This window comes from Rosa rugosa, chromosome 3 (genome assembly GCF_958449725.1).
Source record: "Rosa rugosa chromosome 3, drRosRugo1.1, whole genome shotgun sequence".
Classification (NCBI taxonomy): domain Eukaryota; kingdom Viridiplantae; phylum Streptophyta; class Magnoliopsida; order Rosales; family Rosaceae; genus Rosa; species Rosa rugosa.
In genome coordinates this window covers 32,894,362-32,904,622 of record NC_084822.1, presented here as the reverse complement: position 1 = coordinate 32,904,622, position 10,261 = coordinate 32,894,362, and the positions used below count along the sequence as shown (strand labels likewise).

The following is a 10,261-nucleotide window of genomic DNA, read 5'->3' as shown; positions in this document are numbered from 1 at the left end:
ATACAACTCATAAGCCAATAAGACATCTCTACTACTATAAATGGAGGCTCTCCATTTTAAAGGAAAAAAGAAAAGAAAAAAAAGAAGGCACTATTTTGGTGCCAAAGGACTTCATCAAATTTTGATGTGCCCATAATACCCTTATATAACATAATTATCAAATAAAATAAAAATAAATAAAAGTGTAAAATTATAAAGTAAACAAACCACCACTATTTTATGTCTGAAAAAATGAACGACCACTATTTTTTGTTGTCGACCCATTTTTTATTAAACTTCACAATATCGCCCGCACCCACCATAATTGCGGGCATGCACGTTGCTAGTATATAGAATTTTAACCAAATGGATCTCTATAAATCGGCCGACAATGAAGCGAAAAATAGTGGGATCGTGGAACCTTATTCTAGTACATTCTTTTGTTATCCTTTGGTTTTTGGTTTTAATTTGCATATACAACAACAATTGCATCATTGCATGCCTCATGATTGGGGGAGCTTGAACAATGTTTATGACAGCAGGACAGGACTGAGGAGTTTCAAGTTTTAGTACAGTAAGAATATCCCCAATGTTTGTGAGGATCATTGATATAGCCGTCCAAACGCTAGCAATTAAAACGCATCAGCCAATATTGTGGATGTTGGTTGCAAGATTGCAATCTTGTCATTGGCTTAATACTCTAGACAGCAAACTCCCGCCAAATTTTTTGGTAGTGTGTTTGGGAATATCCATGGGTATATCTGGGTGTTGTTTTGCAGAGAGAGAGAACTTTGTGAGGACGTAAAAAAAAAAGAAAGAGAATTTCTCTAAACTCTATCAGACAACTCATTGGCTATCAATCATAATCTTTAATGGGTTAATCCTTGTTATTCCTCTCTCCTTCATACATGTACTGCAGACACAATTCAATTTAAATAGCAAGTTCATTTTTTTCCACCAAGACATCAAAGCAAGATCAAAAGCCAGTACCCAGTTGTGGTGTGTTGTTCATTAGCATCCATGGCGAGTCCTATGACGCCATCACATGTTGTTATTGCCTATGATGCCACCAAGGACCGCGGTGGGCAGGAGCTTAAGCTGACCATTGATGCTGTGAGGTTGAGGGGTGACATTTTAAAGGCCGGTGACACCATTGTTGTGCTTGGAGTCTTGCACAGGGTGGTTCATCCAAGTAAGTGTTCAAAGAAATGCCCCAGTGGGTTTTTGTTTGTGTTCCCCTATCAGAAGCTTATACAGTCTTAATGAGATGAAATCCTGCTTGGCCTTGCTTTGGCTATAAAGTTGCACACGCAAAGTAGATTGGTGTTATCAACTTTATCTTTAGCTTTCCATTTTTGGATCAAATTTTCATGTCCTGCATCACAAAGTAAATTGGTATTATATATGTCATACACCACACCTGTGCTTGAAAGGTTTCACTTAAGCATCCTACGGGTACATAGGCCACACAAGTTTATGACCATCAATTCTACATGTATGGTCAAATCTCGTCAATCATAATTCATTCTGTATATGTATCTGTCTCCATGAGTAAAACTGCAACTTGCATGATATAGGCTTTGTTGTTTTTTCTTAGCAACTGAGATGGCAGACTGTGAATCTGTGATTGAAAGTGTAAACATAGATCTTTCATTTTAAGCGAAGATTTTGATGTAGAGCACGTCCTACTATCATTTTGGTTCATGATAGCAGCAAATAGTCAATTGCTGGTAGGATCGTATGACTACTACGATTATTTTATTTGTAGTCCCGTAAACTGATTCTGAGCAATTAATTAACTAAACTACTGACAGTGCTCATTACTGATATAGTGATATTAGACTCCACGCTTACCTTTACTTTGTTGGAACAGTGGGATATAATGCGAAACCATACCCAGAATTCTTTGGAACAAGCTTTCGTGCAGTGGAGGAAGAAGTTACAAAGAAAGTTGACATGTATGTTAACATGCTTCTTGAAAGTGCGGAAAAGTGTGAAGAACATGGGGTAATATATTCTCCTATTGCTAAGCATTACTTAATCAAGTTATTGGTGCTTTTAGTTTGTTCTTGGTTGATGCTTTTAGTTTAGAGTGAAGAACATGGGGTAATATATTCTCCTATAACTCTCTTTGTAAAGTGACAACAGGAAGGTCTTACTACTGTCCGATATAGTTTCAAAGGAGAATAAGGATCACTATTATCTGTTACCTAGGGCACTAACAAAAATAATAAATTTGAACAAGGATGCTGCTTTTGTACATGAAGATTTTCCACTGTGTCACTGTTATATTAAGAATTCTGCTTTCTGTCCCTGTTATTGCTGGTTTTGTTCACTGTATCAATTCCTTGCTATATTCAGGTCAGCATAGAAGTCAAAGTTACTGCTGGTTATCCCATCAAACGGGTTATCTCGCAAGAGATAATGGCCTGTAATGCAGCTTGGGTTGTACTTGATAGGTAGTTCTTTAATTTCTCCATCTGCTTATTTGTTTTAGACTTCATCATGGTTGCACTTGCTATCTGATCTATTGGTGCTGATTCTTGAGTCATGATAAGTATTCCTTCAGAAATCGTTTCTTTGAACTGTACATTCTATTCACAACCCTTTGGATATTTTCAAACTGGTTCATAGGTGTGACTACTGTATGATGGACATTTACTGTGAAAAGGAAATAGGAATTTTTTTTTTTTCCTCAAGGACGGGTTTTCTTCCATGCGAATGATGGATGAAAGATCACTAAAATATGGCCTTGTTCATGTTGTAGAAAGTTGTAAAGTTGTTGGTGACATTTAACAATGAACAGAATATGAATGGCTATTTTCTCTGCTAGACATTGGTTGCCAGGTAAACAAAGAATTGCTTGAGATGGTGAATATTTTCTGCCATATTTTCGGATTCCTCAGCCGTTGAAAGTCAAAAATATGTCAATTTTCTGAGCTAATTAATGTTCTTTCTCTTAAAAGCCTAGCTATTCATATTTAATGCAGTAAAAACAAATAACAATTTCAATTTGTCAAAGATAGATTGCTAGATTTCTTTGTAGCCTTCAATTTTCATTTGCTCCAATCTACCTTTATCGTTGTTCCCAAGCATGCCTCTGTTGAATTTTATCTTTTCGGTTTTCCATTGGCTTTAATAGTAACTTACGGAGGTTTACAGGCACATCAGACGGGATTTAAGCTTCTACCTTAAGCAAATACCTTGCAAGGTTGCATTAATTCAAGATAGCTTAGCTGTGGAAGTTTTGAGACCTCATACGACAGATGATACTGATACTATAGAACATAAAACGTTCTTTTCTTTGTCCAAGCCTGTTCCACTATCAATTTTCCAAGCTACTGGAAACTATGAGCAGTCAATTATTACGTGTTCAGGTTACTCTCTATCTGTTGGTCTGGAAAGCTCAGAAATGCCTAAGTCCAACTTGACGCCTTCATCTACATATCAGCCAAGAGAGTATGGTTCTTCATTGGATATAGGGACTTCTTCTAAGAACGAAAATTCAGGTACAAAATTTTCATATCCCCTTAAACATAATGCTTTTCTCTTTTCAAATTCGAGTAAGATATATATATCTTGTTCTTTGTGCAATGGAAGTTTGATCTTCAGATGTGATACCAATTCATTATGAATAGTCACTTTCCAAAATACAAATTTTTTTTATATAAAAGATTTTCATTAATATTTACCAGATAAACCTGAAGTGAGGAGAAGTTTTCTCTTCTCTAAATGGCAAACCTTTATTTTTCTCCTCTCAATATAAGTGGATGATTTGTCTCTTTATTGGGAGTTCAAAATCTATTTTATGCTACAAAGAAAATGTATTTTTCTTTTATCTCTCTTTATATTGGAATTCACAGTTCATTTATATTTCTTATTACATTAATCAAGTCAATATTGTTAAGAAGGAAGATATTTTTAGTCATGCAACTCACACCTGTCACTACTCGAGTTCTTTCTGTTATAATTAGTTAGTACGTACAGCTTAGTTACTAATTAGGGTTTAAGTCTGTTAATTAGCATGATTAGTTATGTGTTGCCATACAGCTGGCGTCCACGTGCTCATCATAGCTGATCTCAGTTTGTACTATATAAACCCCCTACCAGCTTGTAATGAAGTGGCTTGGCTCAATTTTCGCGTGAATCATATTCAGTTTTAGCTTTCTATCTCTATTTCCTCAAGCTTTCTTTCAAATATGTCCCATATGAATAAAATAAGATAACAATTTCTTCACTATTATACTATTATATGATATGGATACATACAGTTTGTTCAACACACCAGACTTGCTAAACCCTAGAAACATACATCATTCAGTTTTGAATCACAAGAATGTAAAAGCCAGAAATAAAACTTATGCATCATCCATTGAAAGGATCACAGACACATAAAGCCATAATGCTTTTAGCCTTTTATAACAAAGAAGTGCTTGATCCTTATGTCACATGCATGATTGTGTTTTGAATGGAAAATATGATCTTAGGAAATAGGAATTACCCGTGATATCGATCTCCAAACTATCTTTGCTGTAATAAATATGTTTGGTACTCCAACTACTAGACTAAAGCTTTTTAGTGTAATTTTTCGTCTTCCAGGCATACAAACCAAAGGAGACATCATTCAATATTCTACTTTTCAAATTGTCCAGAAGCAAAATAAAAGTTTCTCACGGCAGAGAACCTCAGATGGGCCAATTCTTTGTTCCATCTGTGGAACGAGGACTGAAATGTATATCAAAGATTCTATGATATTTAGTTACTTAGAGATACAGATTGCAACGAAGGATTTTTCAAACGAAAACTTAATAGGAGAAGGCGGATATGGTCATGTATATAAAGGTAAGCTTAAGGCCGGACAGGAGATTGCAGCAAAGGTGCGGAAAGAAGCAAGTAAACAGGGATTCAAAGAATTTCACTCTGAGATCTATGTCTTGAGTTTTGCACGCCACAAAAACATTGTAATGCTGTTGGGTTATTGTTGCAAGGAAAACCAAAATATCTTGGTGTATGAGTATATTTGTAACAAATCTCTCGAGTGGCACTTATTTGGTAAACTGCTGTTTGGACCTCAGCTATTGTTAGTTCATCTGCTGATACAATATTAACATGAATACTGAATCTAGCTTCTTTTGTTAATTGCTTGTGGATGTCATAGATGAAAAAGCAGAAGTTCTTGAATGGCACCGAAGGCATGCTATCGCCCTTGGAACTGCAAAAGGATTGCGTTTCCTACATGAAGAATGTCGCGGAGGTCCTATCATTCATCGAGACATGCGACCAAGCAATATACTGCTCACACACGATTATGTTCCAATGGTAAATTAATATGCATCATTCCTTACTTTCACTTTTTATGAGCTCCTTGGAGAAATTACAAAATATTACTTTCCATTTCAGTTATAGTTACTTAGTATGCTCAAAATTTGGTCAGTAGCGGACTTAGTGGCATTGATAAGTTCATAGTTCCTATGATAATATGGTAGTTGAAATATAAAATATATAAATGCAATAGCTCGATTTATAATAAAATCTCTAACCATCCATGTATTGTCCTTTTTGCTAATCAGCTATCTAGGACTTCTGTGAATTGTGTATGTCCTTCCATAAATGAAATGTAGCTTTTCATTGCATGAAGCGTATTTCCTACTTTGATGTGTGGTAAAACAGGTGGCTTTTATTATACTTTTCCTTTTCGACTGGAACAAAATAGATACCTAAACCCAAAGTACGTGATCCTTATACCTGCCATATCTAGAGAGAGAAAGAAAAAAAAAAAAACAAAACAAAACAGGCTGGAATTGTTAGGGCCTTAGGGGTGAGAAGTCATTGTAGAGAGAGGTTAAGGAATGCTGTTTGTTACTTACGGTTTAGGGTTAAACAGCTGTCTCCAAGTTAATCTGAGAACATAGTCCAGTTGGATGAACCGGCCTGAAGTTTTTTTTTTTTTTTTTTCTTCTTTTTGAGATCTTTTCGTTTTTAGTTTCTGGAACACTTCTTTGGATGTGACTGGTCATGAAGTCATGTAATTAAAGCAAGATTATTGGGAAGTTACTTGACTACAAATTGGTGTCAAAACCCTGAAATAAGTAATGGATACCATCATAACTAGCTAGTGAAGGTTTCAAGTACAGGATCCAATGCTCAGAAACTTGGTGAAGAATGGAAAATGGGAAGTCCAAGTAAAGGATTGATTACAATCATATCTAGGCACTGCTTCAGAAGAAGCACCATTTAATATGCCAGCAGCAAGGTGAACTTATCCATGGAACCGATCCAATTATGCCTGGCAAAGGAGATGGTGCGTGATATCATTCTTATGAGAAGTTGGCAGCTACTAATCTGAAGAAGGACCAGTTTCAATCCAAACCATCAGATGTATCCAAAGAAGCAGCTCTACGACACATTTCGTATGGAGGAGGGTATACACCTAAATTGCCTTCTTTTTTTTTTTTCAATGAGATGGATTTGTCTCTGGTTCAATTGTAGAAGTTGAAATTGAAGGAAGATAACGCTAAGTATCTGCTTCATCAAGATTTCAATTTATGGGAAGGATCCCATCAAATGAAGTTGCTGCAACATTTCTACCTATTTCTTAAGGAAGATAACAGTAGGAAGGCAAGCACAATTTGCAGTAAGATGGAGGATTGAATCAGGAGAAGTCAGTAATAAGACAAACTCTTAACATTAGGAAAAACTAGGGAGTGTCTCTGGCGTCACAAGAAAGGGAAATACATATTGGATGTCAAGATTATAAACAATAAATGATACAAAGTTGTTGAAATATCTGGTATAGGCCGGTGAATGGATTCTGATGATGCCATGTATGAGTTGACAGTTATTACTATTAAAGTATTAATCAACCACAGTAGATGAATCTTGGATTATGAGTGCTTGTATCATATGACTGCAAAAGTATATCATCAGATTGTTTGAAAGGATAGATGACATGTCTTCATTGGAAGTATGAACTAACGCAAGACTGTGGGATAGGAGTAGAATGGATCTTATTTCTAGGTTAGATTCACTAGGATGCAAGGCGAGTCTTGAGTCATGCACATAAACCAAGGTTCCCTTGTGGTGATGAAAGGAAGCAATACAAAAAGGATCTTTTCTCTCTTCCTGGCTGGCCGGTACCAGAATAACATGTTCTTGTAGTTTCAACTTCTAGGAAGAAAACAGTTGGTTTTGACACGAGGGTGAAACATTAGGTTGGGCTATAAGGTCATAATCAAAAATGTTATTTAAAGGAGGGGTATAATGATTACAATCCAGCTGATATGATGACAGAAAAGTTGTTTTGGCAGTCAGATAGTAGTATCTCAAATTTTTTAGCACACTGTCGTGTGGTGAAAATGGCAGTGGAGTGAAAGGGTTCAATTTTAGGGTCTGAAGAAAAATGCTCACCAAAGTGGAGGGTGGTAAAAAACAAGGGTAGCACTAAACTTTGTTCTCCTTTTGACTAGGACCAGGAGTTATTCTCTGTTCTTCGTGAGATGAGGAACTAGATACCTAGAGGTTCTAGATCAAGAATACCCACAGCATATATACTATTACAAGTATCCTCAAGGAAGAAAAACGTTATACAAAACATAGTAGGTAGGTGTCAAGCTTATGGGGAAAGAAACCATATAGAAAATCAGTTTATATACATTCTTCCATTCTGCATTGGTGGTTTTACCAATAACATAAATGAACTCTAAGTAATTGCATTCAGTGAAAATGATATTGTTTTTTCACTCAGTTTGCAAACTACTAGTTAGTGATCAGAGTTCAGTATCCTGACAACAAAATCAAGAATATTACCTTTCTGCTCTGCATTAACATTTCAATTTGTTTTCTTTGGTTATTGCAGCTAATCCTTGGATATCTTTTTATAGTTGGATCACTAAGACATTGTATTTTCTTGGGCTGGTAATTTAAATTGTGCCCTTTCTCTGGTAGTTGTGACTACACCATTTTCTGCATAATGTTTTAAGGCGATGACGGAATAGATCACCATACAGTTTTTATTTCATTTTGTTTTGCAATGAAAAAAAAAAGTAAAAACTATTTCAGCTAATGGCATGATTTTCTACACTCAGTTAGGTGATTTTGGCCTAGCTAAATGGAAGACCAATGACGATCTTGAAAGTACAAGGATACTTGGGACATTAGGGTGAGGACTTCTATTAGTTTTCTGCAACATCTGATTATCACAGTATACTTTTTTCTATTTTGATTTTACCGGAACAAGCTCAAGTAAGCTTTTGGTTCTTGTAGATACCTTGCTCCAGAGTATGCAGAGAATGGTATTGTTTCTGTAAGAACAGATGTATATGCATTTGGCATGATTCTGTTACAACTCATATCTGGGCGCAAGATTGTAGATGGAAATGGAGAAGAACCAACTGAATCCCTGCGGGAGTGGGTATGTCGGGCTTCAAGAGCTGGTTTTTCAGCTAATTTTTACTCTGCAAATTAAACAAGAAAAAACAACTTTTGCTTATTTTCTGTTTTCCAGTCTGATTAGTCTGTATCTGTTATGTCCAAATCATAGGCAGAACCATTGATCCATAGGCTAGCGCTACATGAACTCATTGATCGTCGTCTTGGAGATTCATACGATACATACGAAGTCTACCTTATGGCTAAAGCCGCATATGTATGTGTGCAAGAAAGCGCTGAAAAGCGTCCATCAATGGGAGAGGTAATAATAAAAATTTCTTTGGATTCTGTTTTTTGGTGACAAACTTTTAGCCTTAGAACTTTGTAATTTGCATGCATATAGCTGCCTTTGATTATATTTTCATGCATTTTATGAATGATATAGCCCTGTAATTTGGTATGACATAAATGTGATACAACATTTTATGGTGTGGTGGGATGCTCCACCATCTTTTCTTTTATCGCATTGTCCGAGTGACCAATTGGGGTTTCCCCAATTTCGGTTACGATAGCTTATTTCTTTTCGTTGCTTTTGTAGGGAGGTTTGGTTTGGTTCCCCTCCTATGTTCCTTTTTTTCTTCTTACTCTTTTATTAAATTCAAGTAAGGGGCATGCCTCTTATTTGCTTCAGCTAAAAAAAAAAAAAGAGAAAGATTTAAGATTAGAAAAAAAAAAAAAAAAAAAGCATGTGAGGATCATCACTTGAACTTCTTGATAAGATGTATCGGAGCACGTACTGTGGAAACACACTTCATATGTTCTGATATTTGCTAGTTAGAGATACCACTGCATGCATAGAGAATCCTACATTAAGATTGTGTAGCAATCTGTATTATTACATCTGACTATAATTTATTACTTTTTTGCCACAGGTTGTCCGTATACTCGAAGGAGAAAATGACCATTTCCACCACCTAGGAGAGCACTTTGTACCTCTGTGTGGGAAGTGAAGGGTAAATGGCAAACTTCTTCATTTGGCAGATGGTATTTCTTTTTCTATTGTTCTGTATGCTGATTTCAGCTTCCCATGTAGTTTTACATTCCTATAGATCTTCGCTGTATTCATCGCAGTTTAAAGATTGCATTGTGAATTAAAGTCCTTGTGCAATTTCAACTAAAGCTCGAGTTTGGCTCAGTGCAGGTCTCGTGATTAACTGAGGGGCAGAAGGAACCATTTCTACATTCCAGGATAGCAATTCTAGCTACCTCATTACAGGAATGGAGAAGACAATGGCGCACTTATAATATTACAGCTGTTTTTTTTTGGTAGCCTTTTCTTTTCTTGATGATGCTTCTAGGTTCTCATGTTGTTTGTCATTCTCCTTTTCACGGGCCAAGTGGGTTGGTTAACTTGGTTTCTCTTGGTTCCAGTCAAAGGCTGCATATTGTTTATAAGGCTATGAACAGTTAAATAGAGAAAATATCGAATGGCCTAGGCAAATAATAAGTTTGTCTTTTGATGCCTTATCTTAGAATAATAGATGTCCTTTTGGTCTAAATTATGGATGTTGTTGACATATATACTGATTTTTTTTTTTGAGAAAATAGATAACTTTATTAATTTATCCATGGGCCATAAGGCACGTACATCAGATGATGTCTCATACCAAAATCATAAATGGTACAAGCTACCAAGTAAAGGACAGGTGACCCTCACTGTTAACACATACGCTCACATAGTTGAGCCTAACTACAAGAAAACAAATCCTCACTACTAACCTCTCTTTGGAAAGTAAACCTAGTCGCCTAGAGACCTCAATTGGTGTACAACTAGAGAAAACTAAGATGAAAGTAATAGAAAACCAACTTTCTAGTAATAGGCAAGAAGACCAGGAAAACCTAAAGCTTTCCTTTG

General features: G+C 36.0%; 1 protein-coding gene across 4 annotated transcripts; it reads left to right on the top strand.

Annotated features, from left to right (window-relative positions):
• The first annotated feature begins 798 nt into the window (after nucleotides 1-798).
• On the top strand, nucleotides 799-9,971 carry LOC133739972 (probable serine/threonine-protein kinase PBL3). Of its 4 annotated transcripts, none has more exons than XM_062167797.1 (11): nucleotides 799-1,171; nucleotides 1,853-1,986; nucleotides 2,341-2,438; nucleotides 3,142-3,488; nucleotides 4,579-5,031; nucleotides 5,138-5,298; nucleotides 8,064-8,137; nucleotides 8,242-8,389; nucleotides 8,519-8,668; nucleotides 9,279-9,359; nucleotides 9,548-9,971. In XM_062167797.1, exons 1-10 carry the CDS (start codon nucleotides 1,000-1,002, stop codon nucleotides 9,354-9,356), a joined length of 1,815 nt encoding a protein of 604 aa, XP_062023781.1. In that variant the 5' UTR covers nucleotides 799-999; the 3' UTR covers nucleotides 9,357-9,359; nucleotides 9,548-9,971. The 4 variants fall into 4 exon arrangements, with proteins under 4 accessions (XP_062023781.1, XP_062023783.1, XP_062023779.1 ...); XM_062167799.1 differs by having other exon boundaries at nucleotides 9,543-9,971; XM_062167795.1 differs by having other exon boundaries at nucleotides 800-1,171; nucleotides 9,279-9,390.
• Nucleotides 9,972-10,261: the final 290 nt, after the last annotated feature.

What these genes read in the sequence shown, in the direction of transcription:
- LOC133739972 (XM_062167797.1), top strand. Translation starts at nt 1,000, where the DNA reads ATGGCGAGTCCTATGACGCCATCACATGTTGTTATTGCCTATGATGCC. An exon ending in AGGATACTTGGGACATTAGG is followed by an intron (nt 8,138 to 8,241) that starts GTGAGGACTTCT and finishes TGGTTCTTGTAG; the next exon opens with ATACCTTGCTCCAGAGTATG. An exon ending in CTGAATCCCTGCGGGAGTGG is followed by an intron (nt 8,390 to 8,518) that starts GTATGTCGGGCT and finishes TCCAAATCATAG; the next exon opens with GCAGAACCATTGATCCATAG.